A 27219-nucleotide genomic window follows, 5' to 3' on the forward strand; every position below is an offset into this window, starting at 1 on the left:
TGGACTAATTGGCGCCGGTCTGTATTGTTTATTATTTATACATATATAATGAAAACCTTACCTGTTGTTGGCCCTTGAGGACTGGAGTTGGCTAGCCTTGGTATAGATAAAGGATTCTACCATGGACTTACTTAACTCCCAAGAACATTATCTGCAACCAGATCCAGCAGAGCACAAGTAACACAATCATTATGGGGAAGGTAAACCCAAACCATGAAGCAAAGTTAATGATGTTATTGTTCTGGGGGAACAACCTGCAAGAAAAGAACAAAGTTATGGTTCAATCATTACCGTCATGTCAGCGGAAATCGTAATGTTTTAAACATCATTAAGTAGTAGAAGGTGTACAAAACCAAACAGTATTAGCTAGAGAGAAATTGTTCAGTGCTTAAAGAAGCCATCCCCTATACAATACTTGCTTTTTTTTACCCCCCTATTTTACAGAAGCGAAACCGGGGGTCCTCTGATGCAGAAGTGCGGTATTTTAGGTCTGGGAGCCCACCTGTCATATGTTAGGCCAAGAGAAAGCCACAACATCATCGAAAAAATAGGAACTACTACTGCTAATTTCTCCAGTTAGTATAATAGTTTGTATCGTTGGAGCTGCAAATACCCCATTTCAGCTCTAGAATTACTGAGGATTGCTGCATTGATCAGTAATCTGCACTATCAAGTTCTCTAGTTTTGTTTTTTATAGTTAAGCCCTTAAATAATGCAGGGTAGGGTGGAGCTGCCCTTTAAATCAGTGACGGGAATCTGATGTTTCTAATTCCCAACCCCTCCTTACCTATTGTACCATTAGCACCTTCTGAAAAGGTAAATAAAAGCATATTACCAGGTATGCTCAATTATAAGGTGAGTTTTTTTTAAATAAAGTTAAGTTGAAAAGTACATACTAGCCTTATAATTGGGCCCGTCCACATTGCGAGACAATCAGCAGTCGGATTTATGAGGTAGGAGGGTAAAATGGAGGAAGCTCCACCTTGGAGGCCTGAAGCAGCCATGTTGTTTGTGGCAGGAAGCTTAAACCGAGAGAGACACACAGACACAGACACAGAGAGAGAGAGACAGAGAGAGACACAGAGAGAGACACAGAAAGAGACACAGACACAGAGAGAGACACAGACACAGAGAGTGTTTGTGTGTGTATATGTATGTGTGGGTGCACATGTGTGTGTGTATAAACGTTTTGCTTTCAAGCTACTACTGAAATTAGGGATTCGCCTTACATTCATGGTCGCATTATAATCATGCAAATATGGTACTTTGCAGTATATTGTTGTCCCCTTCCAAACGCCTGACTAGTGAATCTAACCATAACGATTCCCTTATCTTGCATCCCCAAATAACCAGTCCTGCGTCACATGCCTTGCTGAAGTCTGAAAGTCCCCAGTACCTACTCGTTCATTTTTCTTTTCAGTACAATGTTGGACCTGGTGCCAGTCAGAGTTGCAATACCCCCAATGCTTGCAGAATAACAGACAGAAAGGCTCATGCACTTGCAAAGCTTAAGGTGCTTTTCTAGCCTGCGATTTTGCCTCTCTTTCCTCCAGGTATCATCCTCGGGTTCTATCACTATGGTGCCGTTACCTGCAGAAACAAACCAGAGGGAGAAACTCTGAGCCCTCACTCACCACTCATCTCTCCGATAGGACATTATACTTTATATTTGTTTGCATTGAAATTAGCAGTATATTTAAAATATGTTTACTTTAACAAAATAAACCAGTAAGAGAGTAATGAGATTAGCGGTAGCTAAAGGAAACAGGTTTGTGGATGGGCTCAAAGACCATTACATGATAGAAGTTATAACAAATATTGAAGTGAGGAAGTGTAACGGACGTGCTCGCCACAAACTGGGACCGGACCGCGGGGCTGAGGTGGGGATGTGAATACACCGAACTTAGACTACGAAATCGGTTCAGAATTGCGCAGTCCGTAATTAATCATAGATGGTAGGGTATTCGATGTCCAGGCTGGAGTTCGGCAACAGGAAGTCAAGAACACACCGCTTCAGCGTAGCAGCTAAAGAGTGGGAATGGCCTCTGGGCGAGGAGCGGGCGTGGCCCAAGATAAGGACTCTACAAAAAGAGAATGCAGGTCTCAGGAACAAGGCAAGGCTGGCACTGGGGATCCAGTGCTTCAGCACAGGAACCAGGAAGCAGACCTCTGCCTGGGGTGAATGCAGCAGGTCTCAGGAACAAGGCTAATGCAGGTGTGTTTGTGGCAAACACAGTTACATCCAAGAGAATCTTGGTTTATGCTCAGCAATGAGGAAAGGGAGAACCCAGTATAATAAGGGCAGGTAGCCAATCCAAACACAGGGGTGTGTGGGAATTCATCGAATGCGAGAGCAGAGACAGAGCTGCAGTGATTGCACGCACACGTGAAAGTGCTTGCAGATCCCAGGGGAGGTCTGTCTGAGAGCTCACCAATTCTGCAAGAGTGAGCTCCAGCCAAAACCAGGAGCGGATTCCTTACAGGGAGCATTTGGGAAACAGTGATCATAGCATGGTCTTTTTAAAATTATTGATCAAAAACAGTTGTATATGGGATCAGCAAAACTTTTAATTTTAGAAAGGAAAATTGCAGTCAACTAAGAATCTACAAAGGAAAACATTGGGATGACGTTTTTGCAGGAAAACAAACAGACGATAGATGGGCAAACTTTAAAATATTTTTAGATAAGTACACTTATCAGTGTGTAACAAATATAAAAGAAATCAATCGAAACCAATGTGGCTAAATAAATAGTTCAGGAAGAAATATAAAGGAAGAGGCAGGAATGTAGCAGTCTTGGACAATTAGTCACGGCCGTTTAGCCGCAACCATTCAGCAGCGGCAATTTCACCACCGGCACAGTTAATGTACTGTATCCCCTAACCCCTAACCTTAACACCTTACCCTAAAAACTCAAACCTTAACCCCTTATCCTAAAAAAAAACTAACCCGTACACTAAAATATTAACCTCTTACCCTAAAAACCTTAACACCTTACCATAAAACCTCAACCATTAATCCAAATGCTAATCACCGACCTCAGGCCTGATATAAATGGCCACTGTCCCTTGGCGGCTGAACGACCGCGACTAAAAGTCAGTTTCCAGGTATTTTGATTGTAAAAGTCAGAAGGGGCAGAGGCATCAAATCAGAAGTGTAAGGAATGTAACAACAGTTTCAAAAGAGAAAAAAGATTATCAAAAATTGAAAATTAAAAAAGGTTTGCAATGGAAAGCAAAGTCAACCCTAAGGCTGAGTCCATGGTGACTTCAGCCTTGCGGAGGTACGCCTAGGCTAAGCGGGTGCTTTCCCTGGCCTTAGTTCGCGCGCTGTCCGGGGGCGTGTCGGGGGGCTGGCCAGTGACGTCATGGAGCTGGTTCGCCCTAATTAAAAAAATTAATGTCGGCTACGCTTCCGCACGATTGCGGAAGCGTGCGCGAGCCCCTGCTAATGCGCTCTCATTGGGGCTGCAGGGGCTCACTGCCGAGCGTGAGTGCGGCTCAGTGCCTAAGCGCTGACCATGTTGGCGGCCAACAAGTTCTTCAAGTGTCTTCATACTACAAAGATGGGAAAAAAAAAAAAGAATATACACGTAGCACCCTTTCAATGTGAGATGGGCAGACATATTATTGGAAATAATTGAAAGGTGGAGGTTTAAAAAAAAAATTGCCTCTGTATATATCAAGGAAGAGTCGACTGCAAAAATAATACAACAAAAGGGAACACACAACCTTAACATTAAGTAACATTTGGCAAAGGCGGATTGATAAAATTAAGGTAAATAAAGCACCTGGCCATCATGCACCCACGGATTCTTAAGGATAAGTAAAGTTATTTGAAAAAGTACCCGGGCGCTATCTCTATCAGGTGTGTATAGTATGTATATAAATAAGTAGAAAAATAAGAAGGGTGTAATACAGCCTTAAGATATTGAGTAATTATCTTGAGATGTCCTCGTGTGACTCGAAAACCCAACAGGATCTATCCAGGACCGTTGATGGTAATGGAACACAAGAAAAATGGGGGAGCACAATATGAGGAAAGGTAGGTTGAAGGTGTATCTTCTTTAGCTGGTGATCAATGTGGTGAAAACACCTCTATTGAACCATCAGTCTATGGAGTGGACTCCGTGGATGGGAGACGAACGTGAAATAATATGTGTAAGTGGGTGAAAAAATAGAAAATAAATAACAAAAGGGAACACACAACCTTAACATTAAGTAACATTTGGCAAAGGCGGATTGGTAAAAGTAAGGTAAATAAAGCACCTGGCCATCATGCACCCACGGATTCTTAAGGATAAGTAAAGTTATGTAATAGCCAGACCGTTATATTTAATATTCAATGGGGGTTATGCACTAAGCAGTGATAAGTGCTTTTAAGTGAGATAAAAAGCCATTATAGCGTGATACTGCCTGCTGTGAGATTCACAAAGCAGTGATAAGTCTTTTAAGTGAGATAAATGCCTTTATAGCGTGAAACTGTCTGCTATGACATTCACAAAGCAGTGATAAGTGTTTTTAAATAGCAATTATAGCACGATACTGCACTGTTATCACTGCTTTGTAAATCTCACAGCAGACAGTATCACGCTATAAAGGCAGTTATCTCACTTAAAAGCACTTATCACTGCTTTGTGCATAGTACCCAGAAAACCCATGTATCACTGCTTAGTGCATAACCCCCAATGACTTCATTTCTACCGACTCAGGGGGTTATGCACTAAGCAGTGATAAGTGGGTTTTCTGGGTGCTATGCACAAAGCAGTAATAAATGCTTTTAAGTGAGATAACTGCCTTTATAGGGGGCTATGTACTAAGCAGTGATAAGTAGTTTTAAGAGTGCAAAGTGCTCTTAGAACGTGAAGTTCCGCCGACCGCTATGCACTAAGCTGCGCAAACAGGCACTTTGCGCTCTAAAACGGGCTTTTCTTTGAAATTTTTTCTAAGTCCAACTTTGATCGTACGATCTGCTGTTTGCGCTGAATCCTGCCCTTCTGCGGGATTCACTAAGCAACGCAAACTGATCGTACGTGAAAGTTGCGCTGAATAAAGCTCACCAGCTAAAGGCTGGTGATAAAAAAGCAGGACTTTGAAAAAAAATTCTTTGTTTACCTTTTTGCAGGAGCAAAACCAATACAACAGGCCGGCGGGTGTCCCCGGCTCACCAAGCGGGGGTCCCCGTGGGAGTCCGGGGGTCCCCGCGGAAGTCCCGGGGTACCAATGTTGCGCCTCCAAAAATAATAAACAATATTTATAAATAAATACACCCCCCTAACACATACTATACAGTAATGTGCAAAATTACTATTATCCACATATGGATAATAATGCATTTGCCCATTTTAAATACATATAACATTCAATAAATACAGTAAAAACATATTACACTTACCTTTTACAGGCATCCACGATGAAGGCCGTCTTCATCCTCATCTTCATCCTGCCCATGCCCCTATGGTTCTGCAAAACATGCACAACAATTACAATAGCCAATGTAAGGTCCCCTAACCCCTTAATCACCGTAGCGGTTAGTAACCGCTACAGGCATTAAGGGGTTAACCCACCCTCACCCACCATTCGGGAGGACTACAAACCCTCCCACACTAACCCCCCACCCCGTGAGGCCTAACCACCCTCACCCACTGCCCACAAGGGAGGCCTACCCACATACTCTTGGGGCCAATACCCCCTTACCCCACCCCCAGTACCCACAATAAAAACAATACACAGCCCCACATTAAACATCATTCTATTTATTAAATACATAACCCACCCCCTGTGCCCCCCATAAATACATGATTTATTCTTTAACATACAGGGTTCAACCCCCAGCCCCACGCGAGTCCCCGGCGGGCTGGCGGGTCACCTGACAGAACTACAGGGTAACAGAAACTTGTTTCACACAGGTTCTGGAGGCCTGTTGGTGGGTCCCGCCAAGCGCCATGGCCCCCAGGTGGTCTCCTTGGATCACCGTGGGCCACAATTGGGTCCCCACGGTAGGCCCACGGATGTCTGGGAGCCCCGGGTCAGACCCACAGGTGTCTGCGGGGCCTCGGGTGGTTCTCACGGGGGTCTGGGGAACTCACAAGTGCTCACTATGGGTCCGCGGTGCCCCCACGGATGTGGGACCACCGCTTCATCCCCGCACCTACGGGTCCGCGGTGCCCCCACGGATGTGGGACCACCGGTTCGTCCCCGCAGACTACGGGTCCGCGGTGCCCCCACAGATGTGGGACCACCACTTCATCCCCGCAGGTGTCACCCGTGGAACCACCAGCCTGATACCCGTGAGATACCCGAGGAGACCGCAGGTGGTCTCCAGAGGTCTCACGCAGAACCAAGGAACCAAACCTGAATGTAAAATAAATAAACCTGGCCTATACATTCAATACATACACCCGCCCCCTCCCAACACCTACAGTACAATAATGTGCCAAATAACTATTATCCAGATATGGATAATATATTATTTGCCCATTATGAAACACATAAAACATCCACAAATCAAAACATGAATTTTTAATCTTAAAACCACCACATTGCATGTTAAAAAAAATCCAGCAGCCATTGCAAATATAAAAAAAACAAACTGCAGCTACACAAATGTCAATGAAATGTCACACAAATGCATTGTGTGTACATGATGCAATTAATCAGTGCATCATATAACACAATGCAAAATATATGTAACATTAAAATACACTATGAACAATGTCCCCTAACCACCAATGCCATCCTGAAAATCAATTAGAAACTAACCAACATCAATACAATTAGCATCAATCAATTAATCCATTTTCTCAAACAATTAAAATGCAGTACAAATCAATTCTACAATTCCCTATTCAATTGCTAAAGCTAAACCATTGCCAAAACAATTCTAATTTAAAGTAACCACCATCATTCTAATCTTACTACCACAAAGAAGCCTTTAGCTACATACAAATTACATTATTCACAACAATGACAAAATAAAGATGCTAAATACATTATCCATACATGAAAAGAACCTAAACATGAGCCAAACAATCAATTATTATCCCTTTATGTCTATCCATACAGATAGATAAACATAACATATAGGGGCAATAATACAGCATCAGATACAATGCATTTACATACAAAATTCACATACAATACACCCATTCAGTGTCCTTGAATGTATTATATACATAGATACATTAACAGGCATTAAATGGGAGTGAAAAAATAAAAGACATGCATGAAAAATCATAAAAACCTGTCAAAGTAAAAATAATAAACTTTTCTTTTGTTAACTCACCATTAGATGTCCACTATGCGAAATCCAAGCGACCCGGAAGAACAGGAACCAATCCACAGGTAAGCCATCAAATAAAAAACCATAATAAATCCACGTCTGTGTCTTCTTTGGGGTATTCTGGGGTCTTCTTCCATCTTCTTCCATCTTCTTCCGGCTTCTTCCGTCTTCTTAGGCCACGCCCATCTTCTCTTCTTAGGAGGGGAGATGTTCCCTCCTCGGCGACTAGCTTCAAAATGAGGCGACATAGGCTTTTATAGGCCTATGACGTCACATTTTGGTCAAATGTTTCCCACGGTCCTGATTGGGCCGTGAAAAACATGTGATTTGGCCGATGAAAAAAAAAATGATGACGTCATTTAAAGGCAATGAAAGCACAGCCAATCAGAATGGCATTGCTTCAATTGCCTTTAAGATGACGTCATTAAACGAAACATGGCCGGTCTCACATGGTACCGTAGCCAATGAGCGGGGGGGTCCCTGTGGGAGTCCGGGGGTCCCCGCGGAAGTCCCGGGGTACCAATGTTGCGCCTCCAAAAATAATAAACAATATTTATAAATAAATACACCCCCCTAACACATACTATACAGTAATGTGCAAAATTACTATTATCCACATATGGATAATAATGCATTTGCCCATTTTAAATACATATAACATTCAATAAATACAGTAAAAACATATTACACTTACCTTTTACAGGCATCCACGATGAAGGCCGTCTTCATCCTCATCTTCATCCTGCCCATGCCCCTACGGTGCTGCAAAACATGCACAACAATTACAATAGCCAATGTAAGGTCCCCTAACCCCTTAATCACCGTAGCGGTTAGTAACCGCTACAGGCATTAAGGGGTTAACCCACCCTCACCCACCATTCGGGAGGCCTACAAACCCTCCCACACTAACCCCCCACCCCGTGAGGCCTAACCACCCTCACCCACTGCCCACAAGGGAGGCCTACCCACATACTCTTGGGGCCAATACCCCCTTCCCCCACCCCCAGTACCCACAATAAAAACAATACACAGCCCCACATTAAACATCATTCTATTTATTAAATACATAACCCACCCCCTGTGCCCCCCATAAATACATGATTTATTCTTTTACATACAGGGTTCAACCCCCAGCCCCACGCGAGTCGCCGGCGGGCTGGTGGGTCACCTGACAGAACTACAGGGTAACAGCAACTTGTTTCACACAGGTTCTGGAGGCCTGTTGGTGGGTCCCGCCAAGCGCCATGGCCCCCAGGTGGTCTCCTTGGATCACCGTGGGCCACAATTGGGTCCCCACGGTAGGCCCGTGGATGTCTGGGAGCCCCGGGTCAGACCCACAGGTGTCTGCGGGGCCTCAGGTGGTTCTCACGGGGGTCTGGGGAACTCACAAGTGCTCACTATGGGTCCGCGGTGCCCCACAGATGTGGGACCACCGCTTCATCCCGCACCTACGGGTCCGCGGTGCCCCCACGGATGTGGGACCACCGGTTCGTCCCCGCAGACTACGGGTCCGCGGTGCCCCCACAGATGTGGGACCACCACTTCATCCCCGCAGGTGTCACCCGTGGAACCACCAGCCTGATACCCGTGAGATACCCGAGGAGACCGCAGGTGGTCTCCAGAGGTCTCACGCAGAACCAAGGAACCAACCCTGAATGTAAAATAAATAAACCTGGCCTATACATTCAATACATACACCCGCCCCCTCCCAACACCTACAGTACAATAATGTGCCAAATAACTATTATCCAGATATGGATAATATATTATTTGCCCATTATGAAACACATAAAACATCCACAAATCAAAACATGAATTTTTAATCTTAAAACCACCACATTGCATGTTAAAAAAAATCCAGCAGCCATTGCAAATATAAAAAAAACAAACTGCAGCTACACAAATGTCAATGAAATGTCACACAAATGCATTGTGTGTACATGATGCAATTAATCAGTGCATCATATAACACTATGCAAAATATATGTAACATTAAAATACACTATGAACAATGTCCCCTAACCACCAATGCCATCCTGAAAATCAATTAGAAACTAACCAACATCAATACAATTAGCATCAATCAATTAATCCATTTCCTCAAACAATTAAAATGCAGTACAAATCAATTCTACAATTCCCTATTCAATTGCTAAAGCTAAACCATTGCCAAAACAATTCTAATTTAAAGTAACCACCATCATTCTAATCTTACTACCATAAAGAAGCCTTTAGCTACATACAAATTACATTATTCACAACAATGACAAAATAAAGATGCTAAATACATTATCCATACATGAAAAGAACCTAAACATGAGCCAAACAATCAATTATTATCCCTTTATGTCTATCCATACAGATAAACATAACATATAGGGGCAATAATACAGCATCAAATACAATGCATTTACATACAAAATTCACATACAATACACCCATTCAGTGTCCTTGAATGTATTATATACATAGATACATTAACAGGCATTAAATGGGAGTGAAAAAATAAAAGACATGCATGAAAAATCATAAAAACCTGTCAAAGTAAAAATAATAAACTTTTCTTTTGTTTACTCACCATTAGATGTCCACTATCCGAAATCCAAGCGACCCGAAAGAACAGGAACCAATCCACAGGTAAGCCATCAAATAAAAAACCATAATAAATCCACGTCTGTGTCTTCTTTGGGGTCTTCTGGGGTCTTCTTCCATCTTCTTCCGGCTTCTTCCGTCTTCTTAGGCCACGCCCTTCTTCTCTTCTTAGGAGGGGAGATGTTCCCTTCTCGGCGACTAGCTTCAAAATGAGGCGACATAGGCTTTTATAGGCCTATGACGTCACATTTTGGTCAAATGTTTCCCACGGTCCTGATTGGGCCGTGAAAAACATGTGATTTGGCCGATGAAAAAAAAAATGATGACGTCATTTAAAGGCAATGAAAGCACAGCCAATCAGAATGGCTTTGCTTCAATTGCCTTTAAGATGACGTCATTAAAAGAAACATGGCCGGTCTCACATGGTACCGTAGCCAATCAGAGCGTGGGAAATACATCCCAACTCTGATTGGCTCTAGTTCCATGTGACACACTTTCAAAGACGTCACATCCGTTCTCCCCCAAGCCTCTGTCACATGGTCTACTAGAGCCAATCAGAGATAGGATGGATTTTCCACGCTCTGATTGGCTACAGTACCATGTGAGACCGGCCATATTTATTTTAATGACGTCATCTTAAAGGCAATTGAAGCAAAGCCATTCTGATTTGCTGTGCTTTCATTGCCTTTAAATGACGTCATCATGTTTTTTTCATCGGCCAAATCACATGTTTTTCACGCCCCAATCAGGACCGTTGGAAACATTTGACCAAAATGTGACGTCATAGGCCTATAAAAGCCTATGTCGCCTCATTTTGAAGCTAGTCGCCGAGGAGGGAACATCTCCCCTCCTAAGAAGAGAAGAAGGGCGTGGCCAAAAAGACGGAAGAAGCCGGAAGAAGCCAGAAGAAGATGGAAGAAGACCCCAAAGAAGACACAGACGTGGATTTGTTATTGTTTTTTATTTTATGGCTTACCTGTGGATTGGTTCCTGTGCTTCCAGGTCTCTTGGATTTCGGAGAGTGGACATCTAATGGTGAGTAAACAAAAGAAAAGTTTATTATTTTTACTTTTAAAGGTTTTTATGATTTTTCATTCATGTCTTTTATTTTTTCAGTCCCATTTAATGCCCGTTAATGTATCTATGTATATAATACATTCACGGACACTGAATGGGTATACTGTAGGTGAATTTTGTATGTAAATGCTTTGTATTTTATGCTGTATTATTGCCCCTGTATGTTATGTTTATCTATCTGTATGGATAGACATACAGGGATAATAATTGTTGGTTTGGCTCATGTTTAGGTTCTTTTCATGTATGGATAATGTATGTATCATCTTTATTTTGTCATTGTTGTGAATAACGTAATTTGTATTTAGCTAAAGGCTTCTTTATGGCAGTAAGATTAGAATGATGGTGGTTACTTTAAATTAGAATTGTTTTGGCAATGGTTTGGCTTTAGCAATTGAATAGGGAATTGTATAATTGATTTGTATTGTATTGTAATTGTTTGAGGAAATGGATTAATTGATTGATGCTATTTGTATTGATGTTGGTTACTTTCTAATTGATTTTCAGGATGGCATTGGTGGTTCGGGGACATTGTTCATAGTGTATTTTATTGTTACATATATTTTGCATAGTGTTATATGATGCACAGATTATTTGCATCATGTACACACTCTATGCAATTGTGTGACATTTCATAGACATTTGCTTAGCTGCAGTTTTTTTTTATATTTGCAATGGCTGCTGTATTTATTTTAACATGCAATGTGGTGGTTTTAAGATTAAAAATTCATGTTTTGATTTGTGGATGTTTTATGTGTTTCATAATGGGCAAATAATATATTATCCATATCTGGATAATAGTTATTTGGCACATTATTGTACTGTATGTGTTTGGGGGGTAGGGGTGTATTGGCCCCATGGGTATGTGGGTAGGCCTCCCTTGTGGGTAGTGGGTGAGGGTGGTTAGGCCTCACGGGGTGGGGGGTTAGAGTGGGAGGGTATGTAGGCCTCCCGAGTTGTGGGTGAGGGTGGGTTAACCCCTTAATGACTGTAGGGACATTACATTGGCTATTGTAATTGTTGTGCATGTTTTGCAGCACCGTAGGGGCATGGGCAGAATGAAGATGAGGATGAAGACGGCCTTCATCGTGCGTGCCTGTAAAACGTAAGTGTTAAATGTTTTGACTGTATTTATTGTAATTTATATGTATTTAAAATGGGCAAATGCATTATTATCCATATGTGGATAATAGTAATTTTGCCCATTACAGTACTGTATGTGTTAGGGGGCGGGGGGATGTGTGTTGTTTATTGGGGGCAATTGTCCCCAATAAACATGCTAATGTGCCTTAACCCCTTCATTGCCTTAGCGGCTATCCGCTAAGGTAATGATGCTGCATTAATATATTTTTATTAATAGTGTGCGGGAGCAGGGGGTCCCCTGAGCTGAACCGCATTGATTTCTGCCTCAGAGACCCCCTGCTTCCCGAGTTACAGGCCCCGGTTTGGGGCATCGGTGCCAGTGCGGACGCCATCTTTATAGAGCCCACGTCACGTCTTGGACGCTATAAAGATGGCGGCGGCACTGGCACCCGATGCCCCATACCGGGGCCTGTAACTCGGAAAGCAGGGGGTCTCTGAGGCAGAAATCAATGCGGTTCAGCTCAGGGGACCCCCTGCTCCCGCACACTATTATTTAAAATACATTAAAGCAGCTTCATTACCATAGCAGATAGCCGCTACGGTAATGAATGATTGTTTATTGTTATGTATGTTTTAATACTAGTGTAGATGTGCAGGGGGTCTCCTGAGCTGAACCGCATTGGTTTCAGGTCCGAGGACCCCCTACTTCAGGAGATACAGGCCCCTTTATGGGGTGCCGGTATCCCCTGCAGAATGTAAATAACCCGGTCACGGGACGCGGGAGCTTTAAACTGCAGGGGATACCGGCACCCCATAACTGGGCCTATAACTCCTGAAGTAGGGCGTCCTCGGACCTGAAACCAATGCGGTTCAACTCCGTGTACAATCGCCAGTAATAGCCTTGCATGGAGATAGCAAATCTCCATGCAAATGTAATGTGCGGCTTTTTTTTCTATCAGGTAGCGTACGTGGACTTTAAGGGCATCATGCAGTAAGCGGCGGAAAGGCACTTCTCGCCACTTTCCCGCCAAAAAAGCCTATCCGTATTCAGTAAGGGGCGAGAAAGTGGCGAGATTCAAAAAAAACGCCAGTTTGGCTGGCGGTTTTTTTTTTTTTCGCCGGTGGCGAGGCGAGAAGGCACTTTCCGCCTAAAAATGAAACATTTTCCGCCACGCTGTATTCTAGTAGTGGCGAGTAGCTAAGCGGAGCTATTCGCCACTGTAGAATGGCGTTTTGCTGGCGGATCAGCCACGCAAGAAAAAGATGGCAAGTTGCTGCTGAGGGGCAGCGGATGAGTGGCGGATCGGCACTTAGAAAAAATTCAGGCCTTTTTCCTGGCTGAGATTGATGCCGGGGGTCTCCGGAGCTGACACCATTAATACCAGCACCGGAGGCCCCCGGCATGCATCCGAGGCAGGAAAAATGCATTTAAAGCCCACTTCATTACCTTAGCGGGTGACTTTATTGGATGACATAGTATACTTCTTGTGATGTCATGCTATTTTAGTTGGATTATTGTATTGTTAACATTGATTTGCAGCGTGTACATGTAGCTTACATTTTATGCTACATGTATACACTGTAAATGCAATGTTTTAAGTGGCATTTGAGACTTTAGATTGAATGATTACATGAGATTTGTTTAGGAAATTGCTTTTTAATTCATTGAGGATGTTATGCATAAGTGGTGTTGCCATTGCAGGATGGCTTCACCCCTTAATTACCTTTGAGGTTAGTACCCGATAAGGTGATTAAGGGGTTCATTGGTATGTGAATGGCATTGATATGTATTGGCTATTTATTATTTTGGCAACGGACCACAAGGATGATGCTGGCGACGGGGCCTTCTTATTGATGAGGTTAGTAGAATTTTCTTTATTTTACTACGGTATTTAATGTGTTTAATAATGGCCAAATAATGTATTATCCCTATGTGGCTAATAGTTATTTGGCACATTATTGTACTGTATGTGCTGGGGGGACGGGGGTTTTGGTCCCAAGGGTATGTGGTAGGACTCCCTTGTGGGTAGTGGGTGAGGGTGGTTAGGCCTCAGGGGGTGGGGGGGTTAGTGGGGGAGAGTATGTGGGTGATGGTGGGTTAAGCCCTTAATGACTGTAGTGGTTAATAACCGCTATGGTGATTAAGGGGTTAGGGGACATTACATTGGATGTTTTTATTCTTGTGTCTGTTTTGCAGAAGCGGATGGGGCATGGGCAGGATGAAGATGAGGATGGCCTTCATCGTGGCAGCCGCACATGGGTGAGTGCTATATGTATTTAATTTGTGGATAATAGTAATGTTGCCCATTACTGTATTGTATGTTGTGTATTGCTGCTATGTTTATTGGGGGCATTTGTCCCCAATAAACATGCTATTATGCGTTAACCCCTTCATTGCCTTAGCGACTATCCGCTATGGTAATGAAGCAGCATTAATGTATTTTAATAATATTGTGCGGGAGCAGGGGGCCCCCTGAGCTGAACCGCATTGATTTGTGGCTCAGAGACCCCCTGCTTCCCGAGTTACAGGCCCCGGTTTGGGGCATCGGTTACAGTGTGGACGCCATGTTTATTGCGGGCACGTAGCGTATGGGACGCTATAAACATGGCGGCGACACTGCCCATCCGATCACACATACCGGGGCCTGTAACTCGGGAAGCAGGGGGTCCCTGGTCCACAAAGCGATGCGGTTCAGCTCGGGGGACCCCCTGCTCACTGTACAGTATTATTAAATAAATATTCATGCTGCTTCGCTACCATAGCAGATACCCGCAAAGGTAAGGAACGAGTCTTTATTGATATGTGTGTTTTATTCATAGTGTAGATGTGCAGAGGGTCTCCGGAGCTGAACCACTTTGGTTTTAGGTCCGGGGACCCCCTGCTTCCCGAGTTACAGGCCCCTTTATGGGGTGCCGGTATCCCTCTGCTTTGTTTACATTCCGCGGTCACGTGATCGGGACCTTTAAATGCAGAGGGATACCGGCACCTCATAAAGGGGTCTGTATCTCGGGAAGCAGGGGGTCTCCGGACCTGAAACCAATGCGGTTCAGCTCCGGAGACCCCCTGCACATGTACACTATGAATAAAAATGGTTTAAAAAATAATTTTTATTGTGCTGATGTTTGCGCTGAGAGAGCAGCGGATCTCTCTCTGCTGCAAACACAACTCGGCAGGGGACGGCTTCTCGGCAGTTTCTCGCAAGGCAGCCGTCCTGCCATCGGTTACACGCCATTTCATCAAATGGTGGTGGCGCATTCATTCGCCAGGGATTCGCCCCTTACAGCATACAGCCAGTTTAAAACGCCAAAAACATGCCTAATTGCTAAACTGGCTAATGCATTTTTTCGCTGCTTACTGCATGATGCCCTAAGTGCGATAGCAGAGGTAAAAAAGCCGCACGCACAATAAGCCAGTTTTGGGCACGTCCGATAGGAAATGGGCTGGGGGCCTTAGTGAATAGCGCCACCGGCTTCATTTTTTATCGGACGTGCTAATTGTTTTCAGCCCAGCGCGAAAGCTCGGAGCTTAGTGCATAGCCCCCCATTGCGTGATACTGCCTGCTGTGAGATTCACAAAGCAGTGATAACAGTGCAGTATCGTGCTATAATGGCTACTTAAGCACACGTATCACTGCTTTGTGAATCTCACAGAAGGCAGTATCACGCTATAAAGGCATTTATCTCACTTAAAAGACTTATCACTGCTTTGTGAATCTCACAGCAGGCAGTATCACGCTATAATGGCTTTTTATCTCACTTAAAAGCACTTATCATTGCTTAGTGCATAACCCCCTAAGCACCAAAAGATTGGCGTAAAGCAGATAGGGCCTTATTCAGAGAAGGTTCATAAAAAAAATCGCCAGTGAATTTAAAATGAGTGTTTTTTGGGCGTTGCTATCACGGTATTCAGAAAGGCTCGATTACCAATGATAGCAAAATGCCCAAAACGGGCGAGTTGCTGCCAGCGAGAGCATCGAGCCTCTGAAACCTGAACCAGCGATTTATTTCTGCTGCAGAGAGAGCAGCTCTGAGAGAGCCGCCTCTCCCAGCTGAAATGTCGCCCGAAATTTATTTATTTAAATATACATTTCTTTAATAGTGTAGAGGTGCAGGGAGTCTCCGGAGCTGAACCACGTTGGTTTTATGTCCGGGGACCCCCTGCTTCCCGAGATACTGGCCCCTTTACGGGGTGCTGGTATCTCCTATGCAAGGAAATGTCCCGGTCACGTGACGCGAGACATTTCAATGCAGAGGGATACCGGCACCCCATAAAGGTGCCTGTATCTCGGGAAGCAGGGGGTCCCCGGACATAAAACCAATGTGGTTCAGCTCCGGAGACCCCCTGCACATCTACACTATTAAAGAAATGTATATTAATAAATATTTAAAAAACATCAATACCTCTTTAGGGTACAGATTAATACATTATTATGCCAATATTTGGGGGGCATTTCTCGCTTGCTATTGCTGTTTATTATGTGGATGTTATTGTTTGTTTAGGCTTAATGTAATAAAATGTTTGCGATTGGTGTTCGCTTGTACTTAATGTTATATTATATGTTATATTAAATGTTATATTAGCTCATGTGTTTTATGGTTACTTCAGAGATTGTTTTAAATTATTTATTTGTCTTTTAATGGTTACATTAATTAATGTTGGAGTAATTCATAGTTTTGATTGGTTAGTGTTACTATTCATTTTGAGTTGGTTTAGGAATTAATTGGTTTGATTGGGTAATGGTTTAATTAATTCATTGTTGATGTTGTAATTGCTTCTAATGATTGGATTAGCTGGCTACTGTTTTTATTTAGTGAAGTGTGATTTTTTGGGAGTTTATTTACGTTTTATTACTGTGTGTCTTGTGTATTACTGTATTGTGATTAGGGTGCCCATTGAGTGCTATAGAGGCTTATCATGCCCATATTATTATTATATGGGTACGATGTACCACTATACTACTCAATGGGTATAGGGTGGGTATAGTCAGTCCGGGGTGGGTGCTTAGGCCTCACGGGTGGGTGAAGGGGGTATTAGCCCTAAGGATGGCTGTTTAGACCTTGCGGGTGGGTAGCGGTTGGGTTAACCCCTTTATTACCTTAGCGGTATTAACCGCTAAGGTAATGAAGGGGTTAAATCCCCCCACAATCCCCCCGCAATGCCTAAACAGCCACTAAGGGACAAATTCCCCTTTCACCCACCCCCGCTAGCCACAGTATTGTATTGTACTGTATGTTTCTTACAGTAAGCCTGGCACGGGTGTTTAACCCCTTCATTGCCTTAGCGGTTAGCCGCTAAGGTAATTAAGTTGCTGTACATGCATGTTTCCTGCCTCGGATGCATGCCGGGGGGGTCCGGAGCTGCTATTAATGGCTATCAGCGCCGGAGACCCCCGGCATCAATCCGAGGCAGGAAAGGGGCCTGATTTTTTCTAAGTCCCGACATATCGCAGCTCATCGACCCATCTCCCCACCAATTAACCAACAATTTTGTGGTGAATTGGATTTGGGGAGAAAATCGTTTTTTAGGGCTGCGATAGGTCGCGACACCAGACTCGCGGGTCTCTGAATCGCGCGAGTTTATCAACCATCCAAAAATGGTCGATAAGGGGCTGATCGCTGCTCAGTCAGCGAATTTCGGATGGAGATAAAATTTTGCGTCGATACAGGCCATTATCGAGCACTTATCGAGGCTATCTGAATACGAGTAGCCATTTTGGTCGATAAGTGCTCGATAAGGGCCTTATCAAGGCTTTCTGAATAAGGCCCATAGTGTCTAAATTCAAAAAGTGGTCTAGATCACAGCCAGGGAATTACATACCTGAAAGACTGATATCAGTAAGGGAAAGCTACTTGAAGGCTTATTAAAGGATAATATTCAGGAATACCTTTTGGATAACAAAATGTATGTATTATGTATGTCTTTATTTATATAGCGTCATTAATGTACATAGCGCTTCACAGTAGTAATCCACGTGACAATCATATAAATAACAAATACTACAAATAACAGATTGTGACAGTGAGGGAGTACCGAGGCAAATAATAAAGGTATTATGCATGGCTGGGTGCCCTGAGCCATGTTGGGGAATTGTGGAATATCAGCTCTGCAACCCAGTCATGGCAGAAACACTGTAAATGTGATGAAAATGTATGTGTGTCTTACTATTCCAGGAGTGTCCAGCAACGGAGATTTCCCTGCTTCATCATAAAGCAGAATAGTAAGACCGGGCAGGGGAAGGGTCCCCGGTATATGCCCAAGATTTAGTGTATCTCCCACCAGGTATAAGGTGGCGAGAGAAATGTATTTCTAAGTTTAAAGTGTATAAATGTATAAATGTAGCAGTGTTTCATGTGCACACAGAAAGGAAAAATTGTTTTAAAGTCAGGCGCTTGGCAGCATTGAAAGCGGCTTTGTGCTAACTTTGGCTAGGAAGCTGCTAGAGCGCTGAGATTTGCTTTGAGTGCCGGTCGGGTAAAACCATGGAAATTCATATAGCATAATTTTTAGAAAGTTGTAAAAAAATTGGTGAATGAAAGTCCCTCTATTTTAATTGTCCCAAAATATTAGGCATATAGGGATTTTCATTTGAAACGCCAGAGACAGAGGAAACACTTCATTTGCAATCACTGTCCTTAGAGACACATGGCAGGAAATTCCTGCGAGTAAGTAAAGCATATTCAGCTCTGGAGTTCTAAAGCATCCCGCTGGCTCAATGCCACAATGTCTAAGAAAGTCAGGAGTTGAAAGGGTCAAGCGGAATAAGGTGTGAAATGGGGATGTGTAACTCAAGTACCCCCATCTTAGTGTAAAGTCCGGGCAAGTTAGCAAATGGTGACTCGCACAGACTGAGTGTCGCCAGGTAAGGAGGTTGGGTCACATATGCTAAGCGGCAAAGGTGCGAGGTTCGCGCATGCCCTTAGCAGAATGAGAAGCCACCTCTGCCAGGTTTGCTAACTATTGGCAACTCCAGGATAGGTGGGGAAAATTATTCCCATGGAGGGATTGGCTGCACCGGTTAGGTATAGGAGTTTTAACACTATAAGAATCTGTGCAGCCCATCGGTTCTTCGATTCCAGCTAAGTTCTACAGTTCTATAACATCGTACCCAAGATTCATAACAAGGATAAAGATTTCATAAGAACTGATGTTCCAAGATCCAATACTACAGTGGCAGAACGAACGAAGCAGCTCCGGCGGAGTAGCTGCGGTTGCGAGTGGCGCCACTGACTGAGGACTGTTTCCAGCTCTGTTTGCGAGCAATCTCCGCTCCTGGGAGATTGCTCCTAGAGACAATTGTTAACAAGATTTTGTTTTGGAAATAATTTTTTTAGTTTGCCCCCATCCCAGTAAGTGTATTTTAAGTGTAGTTGTGTAACATAGTTGTCACGAGGGGGGGTTGCTAGCCCGGTAATAAAGGGGTTACTCCCCAGCTGACAACCCCCACCATCGTTTGGGAGGCGAGGGGTTAACTATAATAATGGTTAAATGATCTATATTCCCCTGCCTCAGTACAATGTGTATTCCCCTTTGGTTGTAATGTATTTTCCTAGTTACATGTGTTTCTACTCCTACCATGTGTACACCAAGCACATACACTGGGAACAGGTCGGGAGGGAAATGGTTAACTGTGGTTGAATGTTTATAGCCCTTTGTTCCCCTTCCGCCTTTTCACCCACCATTTGCTGGCAGTGTCCCATAGGTCGCCATTGGAACTCCATAGGATTCAATGGGGATTGAGCCGTTTTGGGTCCTATATCAAGAAAGACCAGCAGATGGAGCCCGAGAGGACGAGCGGAGCTTCCCCATTGAAAGTGAATGGGCCAATGCATTTCAATAGGGAATACCTTGAGTCCGCTGTCGAAGAATTAAGTGATACATTATGCCGTGTTGGGTGCCGGCCAAACCGCAGTATCCGAATGCCGATACAATTTCAAAGAAAGAGCTTTGATCCCGTAATTGCTGTGAGAACTCGGTTACGGCCAAGTTCACCATCTATTAAAGTGGTTGCATGGCCATTCCCAACCCTCTCAGGCTAACTGAATGGAGTATGGTTAACTGTGTAAAGTATGGTTGCTGCCATTGACTCCAATGGCGGAGAAATGCAGTCTGTATAACATGAGGTCTTAAAATCCAATATTGTTATCTCCGGTTCGGTGGGTCGCAGCGAGCTGAAAGTTGGCCACCATGGAGAGTCCCCCTCCGGCATGAGGGCCTGGCAAGTTTTAGCCCGCTTGGCCCAACCGAACGGAATATTTTAATGTGTATAAAATGTTGTAGGTTTACTGTATTTCATGTCTACTGTAAGGCCCGCGAAAGTTACTGGCCCATGAGGTATGTTAATGGCCAGAGGGCGACAGTATGTCTACAGGGAAACCACTGATCAAAGGCTCATCCCCCCAGATTGTGTATACAGGGTGGAGAAAGAGCAAGACATGGCTGTTTAGATTAAGTGCCATAATTCACACCTAAAGTCAGAGTTTCCCTGTCCAGATCCCCATCTGGCAGACTTGGAGATGCCAGCTTTTTAGAGTGGGGCTAAGGAAATGGTCTCTGACTAGAGGAATGCCAAACCCCTGTGGGCAGGTACTATCTTGCTTCCCACGTGAGTTGGCAGAAGGTAATTGGGTCCAGGTAATTGTCATCCAATACCTGACCCAATGTTAGGGATAGAGCCCAAATCCCATATAAACGATTGTAAACTCTATGCCCAGTGTCTTCGTTATTCTACCTGAATTGTTCCTGACACTTGATGAACTGCTAGTCTGCAACCTGGGCTATTTCATCTGCCCCCTTCCCAAGTAAATGTATATATCTCCATTGTTATTTGTCCAACATTGTGTGTCCACCTGTCTTTTAAAGAATAAGATCTCTTTATTATATCACAGTCGTATTCAATTCAACCCAGAGTATTTGGTGTATATTATAACCCTGTGGCTACCGTGACAGGCTTATAATAAACTGGTGGCAGCGGCATGATTGAATTGAATCTGTGTTACAGTTTACTGCGGGACTCTGTAACACAGCGGGAACGCGTGAAAAGTGAGTTCCTGAGGCTACTGTTATTGGACATACTGTTGTACAACATACAACAGGGGATATAACACCACCTCATTGTTCAAACATACTTGCAAGAAACATCCGATCATGAGCGAAGGTGCCGGTCCATCTTCTATCCGGACCTGAGCCCAGCCAAGAGATCGGTGTATCGAGTATGGGCTGCCCACGGAGGGCAGAGAGCCAGAACAATTGGAAGCGGCGATACGGGCGCACGAAGCCCGGCTGGCTGAGCTGGAGGCGGGAAGAGCCACAGCTACAGCGGCCGTACACCAACCGCCCGGAGAGTAGGGAATGGACCCAGCTCCGGGACGGCAGAGAATTGGGGAGGGAGCAGGTGAACCCCGAGATCACGGGAGTCTTGCAGCAGGAGGGGCATTGGCTGTTGCGGCAACCAGTCCGTTTTCCTCTGAAATGCTGGCAATGATGACTACGTGGGGGGAAAAGGTGTCACAGGAGGAGCGAATCCAGTTCCTGACTCTGGCGATGAGCTGACCCGCTTACCCCCTCCCTGCTCACAGGGAACGGAATGCTCCCCAGCTGACCCATCACAGCTTCTCCAAGTTTGTGGAAGGTACCGACCAGATCGACAGCTTCTTAAGGAACTTTGAGATGCAGTGTCGGCGGTAAAAAGTACCTCAACGGGACTGGATCATGAGACTTGACCCCTTGCTGTCCGTTCTGGCCAAACAGACTATGCTGGCTATTCCGGATGAGCACAGCGATGACTATGATCACCTGAAAGAAATGTTGCTGGCCCAATATGCCCTTACCCCAGAAGCTTACCGTGGCAAGTTCCAGACGGAAGAGATAAAACCTCTGGAGTCCTTTGTGAACCATGGTGCCCGCATGGCATTGCACGGGACCAGATGGGTGGAGGGGTGTGGGGCTAAGACCTATCAAGTGCGGCTGGACCTGGTGTTTCAGGACCAGCTCCTGCAACAATGCCCACCGGCAGTGAGAGCTTGGGTGTTCGACAGAAAACCCAAAATACACCAGGAGGCAGCAAAGCTAGTGGACGAGTACACCATCAGCAGAGCCCTGATCCATCCCAAATCAGCGGCTAAAGCGGCGGCGGCGGTCTCCACAAAGGGGGCCCGCACCACTCCCCAATGGACTACGAAACCGTCTTCGTGCAGCAGTTTACCCAAGACGGGGGAGTTCAAGCCTGAGCAGCGTTGCTACAACTGCAACCAAACTGGTCACATCAGACCGGACTGCCCGGAGCGTCCGCGGTCTGGGGGACCCCAACTGGGGAAACGCACACCAGCTGCGAGGCCGGTAGCCCGAGTGCGAGTGGCCTCCACAGAGGATTCAAGCCCAGTCATGGAAACAACCCCCAGTGGGACGTCCCATGAAGATCCTGTCTTTGTTTCTTCAGTGCCAACAGCCAGGAGCGGCGGACATCCCGTGGCACCAGCCGAGATGCCACAGAAGGATAGCCAGAGCAGACACCTCACGACGGTCACTGTCGGTGACAGGCAAGCAGTCGGCTTGCTGGATTCAGGTGCTGCAGTAATCCTGGAATGACCCGGGATGCAGATCACTGTGGCGGAGGGAGAGCCAAGGTTCCTGCAAATCACCTGAATCTTTATGGATTGGGGGGGGGGGCAGGGTGTGCGGGAGGTTAGGGTTTTACCTGGTTTATATACGGAGGTGCTCCTTGGCAACGATCTGGGTCCGATGGCCTGCACCTATGATCGGGTGCCAAAGCCTGGTGCTGTTGCGGCAGTCACCCGGAGCCAAGCGGCGGCGATGCCGGCGGAGGTGCCTCCAGTCCCCCTGCAATCGGGACCTATGTTCACAGACGTCTCTGAGGAGACCAGTGAGGTAAGCCAGGCTCAGTCGCAGACTCAGACCGACTTACTGTTTCCCCTTACGGTACCCCATTCCCCCGACATAGACATGACCGGGGGTGGCCGGAGTTAGGTACCCAGTTCAGGGAGGCAGTGCAATCAGACCCCAGCTTGGCCGGTATGAGACTTCAGGCGTCCGAGTTTCAGTCAGGGGAGGGCGCTGATCACTGCCTATGGCACCGGGAACTCCTGCATAGAGAAGCGGGGATCCCGGGGGTAGAAGAGGGATTGACCGGTAGGCGACAGTTAGTGGTTCCCCAGGGGTACAGACAGCAACTGTTGCAGGTAGCCCACTCTATTCCATTAGCGGGACATCAAGGGGTCACTAAGACGAGAGCCCGGCTCTTGCAGCGTTACTACTGGCCAGGGGCATCCCGGGATGTGGGTACCTTTTGCCGCTCCTGTGATGCCTGCCAGCGGGTAGGTAAGGTGGGCGATCGTGTGAAGGCACCCCTGAACCCACTACCGGTAATAGGGGAACCCTTCCAGAAAGTAGCCATGGATATTGTAGGGCCCCTTATGATTCCTAGTAGATCAAAGAAGTGCTACATCCTCATGGTGGTGGATTTTGCCACCCGGTACCCTGAGGCGGTAGCGCTGGGCACTATTGATGCCAGCGGCGCTACTGAACATTTTTTCAAGGGTAGGTTTCCCTAGTGAGATCCTAACCAATCAAGGGTCGCAGTTCATGAGTGAACTGTTACAGTGTCTCTGGGATGCCTGCGGTGTACAGCACTGTGACGGGGGAGGGGTGCCAAGTGAGTAATAAAGGGGTCACTCCCATGAGGCACCCTCTTCCACCATCTGGGAACTGAGGGGTTAACCCAAAATGTACTCATAATACATATGTTCTCCTGCTTCACAACCAAAAGGTACGTCCCTTCGTTATCCTATTCCCACATTTGGAGGGAATTAATGTATTTTTATTCCCCTGCCTCAGGGCAAACTGTGTCCTATGTGAAAGAAATGTATACGGGTACAATTATTGGTGTTTGTACCTGGACAGTGTATGCATCAACCACATACACTGGGATACAGTCGGGAAGGAAAGGGTTAAGGTTTATTTTGTGTTTATAGCCCTTTGTTCCTTTTCCGGCTCCATTTTGCAGCTCGTCCATAGGCCGCCATTGAAGCCCCATGCAAGTCAATGGGAATTTCAGTGGTTTGGGCCCGATATCATAGAAGACCTGCAGGTGGCACCTGAGAGGAGGAGCGGCGTTTCCCCATTGAAACTGAATGGAGTAATGCATTTCAATGGGGATTCCTGGAAGCCGACCTCCGGAGACGAACTGGCAGCCAGCCAGGCCGCAAAACCGCAAGAGCGGAAACAATGTTTAAAAAGATCTTTGATCAAGTCTCGGTCAAGTTCACGTCCAATTGGCGTGGGAACTTTTGTTCTAGGGCACCCAGAAATAAACAAAAATAGGAAAAAAATCCAACAATTGATGCTCAGCTGTGAAGAGTCACTACAATGTGATAATATCTTGAGTGATTCAAGGGTTAGATGATCTTGAAGGAGCCACTTTAAATCCACCCTCTTGAGTATATCAAATTCCAGTGTGTCTGTCTGAATCTCCTGACATGTGGGGGACCTGTAGTGTGTAGTATCAAATCTTCGGGTCAGCTATATATGCATGACGCCATGATGAACACCACTATAATAAACGTCTCCCTGGAGAATGGCACACATATGATAATGAGAACCCAATCCGTAGCTGAAGGAATGGGGGTACTCACGATTGAGAGGTGGTTGGTCCATCAACGTGCATCACGCATAGTGTATACGGCAGTAGAAAGCTTCCACGATGGAATGAAGCAGAGCACAGCAATGAAGTAAGGGGGCTAGACACCGGTAAATATGAGGTTAAAAATCTTTTAATCCATGGTTGACATCATGGTATAGAGGTAGGTAAAAATCTCTAATGCGTTTCGGGCCGTCGCCCTTTGTGAAAGAGAATATTTACAAGTCGCATCTGTAGCAGCTGATATAGGCGTCCCCCCGCCTCCAGCTGATGCACGACGTGTTGCTCAATGGCGCGAAATCAGTAGAGTACAATCTGATTTGACCAAATGAGCATCCAATAGGATGTGAGGTCTAAAACGCTAATCGCTAGAGCAGGGGTCTGTGTATAGATCAGCAGTCACAGAGTCTGAATAATAATGAAAAAAGGAGAGACGCAATGTATTACTAGAGTAAATAATAAGAACAGAACAAAGTTTTTTCATTATTTTTTTCATTGTTTTCTCATTTAATTATTTTCTATTTTCTCTTTTCGTGTCTCTTCATTGTTATATGCTCTGTGTTGTATAAGACTTTCTACCACATTGTTAGATAAATGTCAGCATTAATATATGTTTATAGGTATTGTCACATTATTTAGATATAGACAATTTGATATATCATTATGTGAGTGGATATATGGATTTGTTTATGTTCATCCATACCTCTATTTATTACTTTATCCTCGTTATACCATTCTAAGTTGTCTGTTGATTTTAACTTACTTTGTTCTGTTCTTATTATTTACTTTAGTAATACATGGCGTCTCTTCTTTTTTCATTATTATTCAGACTCTGTGACTGCTGATCTATACACAAACCCCCGCTCTAGCGATTAGCGTTTTAGACATAACATCCTATTGGACGCTTATTTGGTCCAATCAGATTGAGCAACACGTCAAGCATCAGCTGGAGGCTGGGGGACGCCTATATCAGCTGCTACAGACGCGACTTGTAAATATTCTCTTTGACAAAGGGCGACGGCCCGAAACGCGTTAGAGATTTTTACCTACCCCTATACCATGATGTCAACCATGGATTAAAGGATTTTTAACCTCATATTTACCGGTGTCTAGCCCCCTTACTTAATTGCTGTGCTCCGCTTCATTCCATCGTGGAAGCTTTCTACCACCCAGAAATAAAATTTGTTTTGCCCCTGGCCCCTAGGAACCCCCTCACTCGACCCCAACCGGGTCCGACAGTTAATGGCGACGAGAAAGGGTCGCGCCGGCCACAAGGGTCGCACCATTGTCCACAATGGCAGAGAAAGTCGCGTGGCTTTCAAACACTAAGTGGAAAACAGTGGAAACTGAAAACCCATAACTCCGGTTCCGTGGGGACCAGAGGGCTGGGATTTGGCCAAGATGTAGTCACTGCTCCGGCATGACTGCATGGCAACTTCCAGCCCTCTCCCCTCAACTGAACGGAGTAGGGTTAACTGTGAAAAAGTGTGTGCTTCCCATTGACTTCAATGGTAGTGGAGGTCCCATTGAATCCTATGGCAGCGGCAGCCATATTGATTCTAATGGAGGAAAGCCGCGTGGCTTTGAAACGGCTAAGTCCGAAAGTATGTAAAGTGAAAACCCATATCTCCGGTTCTGTGAGTACGAGAGGGCTGGGATGTGGGTAGAATGTAGTCACTGCTCCGGCATGACTGCATGGCAATTTCCAGTCCTGTCCGATCAACCAGATGGAATATGGGTAACTGTGAAAAATGATGTTTTCCCATTGACTTCAATGGCGGAGTTGCTCCATTAAAAGCCTATAACGGCGGAGCCCATTGATTTCAATGGAAGAGTGAAATGCAATGATTTCTTTTAGCTTATAGCGGAGAATCCTGCATTAAAGTTAATAAGGGATTTTAACTTGGTTTTGGTATCTCCGGTTCTGGTGGTCGTGGAAGGCTGATATTTGGCCACTATGGCAACGGTCCTCCGGCATGAGGACCTGGAAAATTTCAGCCCGCTCAGACCCACAGAACGGATTATTTTAATACATGTTTAATATTAAAATGTTACTCTGCATCCCTGGTATTTCTAAGCCCGGGAAAGCTAGAGGCCCATATAGTATGTTAATGCTCAGGGGGCAACAAGTGGTCTACAATAAGCCCCCTGATCAAAGGCTCCCCCACCCTGCTTGTGCATGCTAGGACAAAGAAGAGCAGGGCACGGGTACTTGGGTAAAGTGTTGTGTATCACACCTTGAGATAAAGGTTTTCCTGTGAAGGGACCCAAAAGGCAGACTTGGAGGTGCCTAGCCTTTTGGGAGGAAGCTAGGGAAATGAGCTCCTGATTAGAATAATGCCCACCCCTGTGGGCAGGTATTACCTTGCTCCCACGTGAGGTGGCAAGGGGTAATTGGGTGGAGGTAATTGGTAACCAATACCTGGCACCCAATGCTAGGGTATAGGGCTGAAACTCCATATAAACGAGTGTAATCTCTATGCCCAGTGTCTTCCTTGTGACTTCGTGTTATATCATGTATCGTCAATGAATTGCC

At 45.1% G+C, this 27219-nt stretch overlaps 1 protein-coding gene across 3 annotated transcripts in view; it reads right to left on the reverse strand.

The window, feature by feature from the left end:
* Positions 1-27219, reverse strand: part of LOC142489084 (solute carrier family 13 member 2-like) — a 332402-nt gene that overhangs the window by 220217 nt on the left and 84966 nt on the right. For all 3 annotated transcript variants that reach the window (XM_075589275.1, XM_075589274.1, XM_075589276.1), the window contains exons 5-6: positions 1401-1590; positions 132-254 (exon numbers count right to left, since the gene is read on the reverse strand). In XM_075589275.1, the coding sequence (XP_075445390.1) occupies positions 132-254; positions 1401-1590 (313 nt within the window). The remainder of the gene's footprint in view (positions 1-131; positions 255-1400; positions 1591-27219) is intronic.

This window comes from Ascaphus truei, chromosome 3 (assembly GCF_040206685.1).
Source record: "Ascaphus truei isolate aAscTru1 chromosome 3, aAscTru1.hap1, whole genome shotgun sequence".
Classification (NCBI taxonomy): domain Eukaryota; kingdom Metazoa; phylum Chordata; class Amphibia; order Anura; family Ascaphidae; genus Ascaphus; species Ascaphus truei.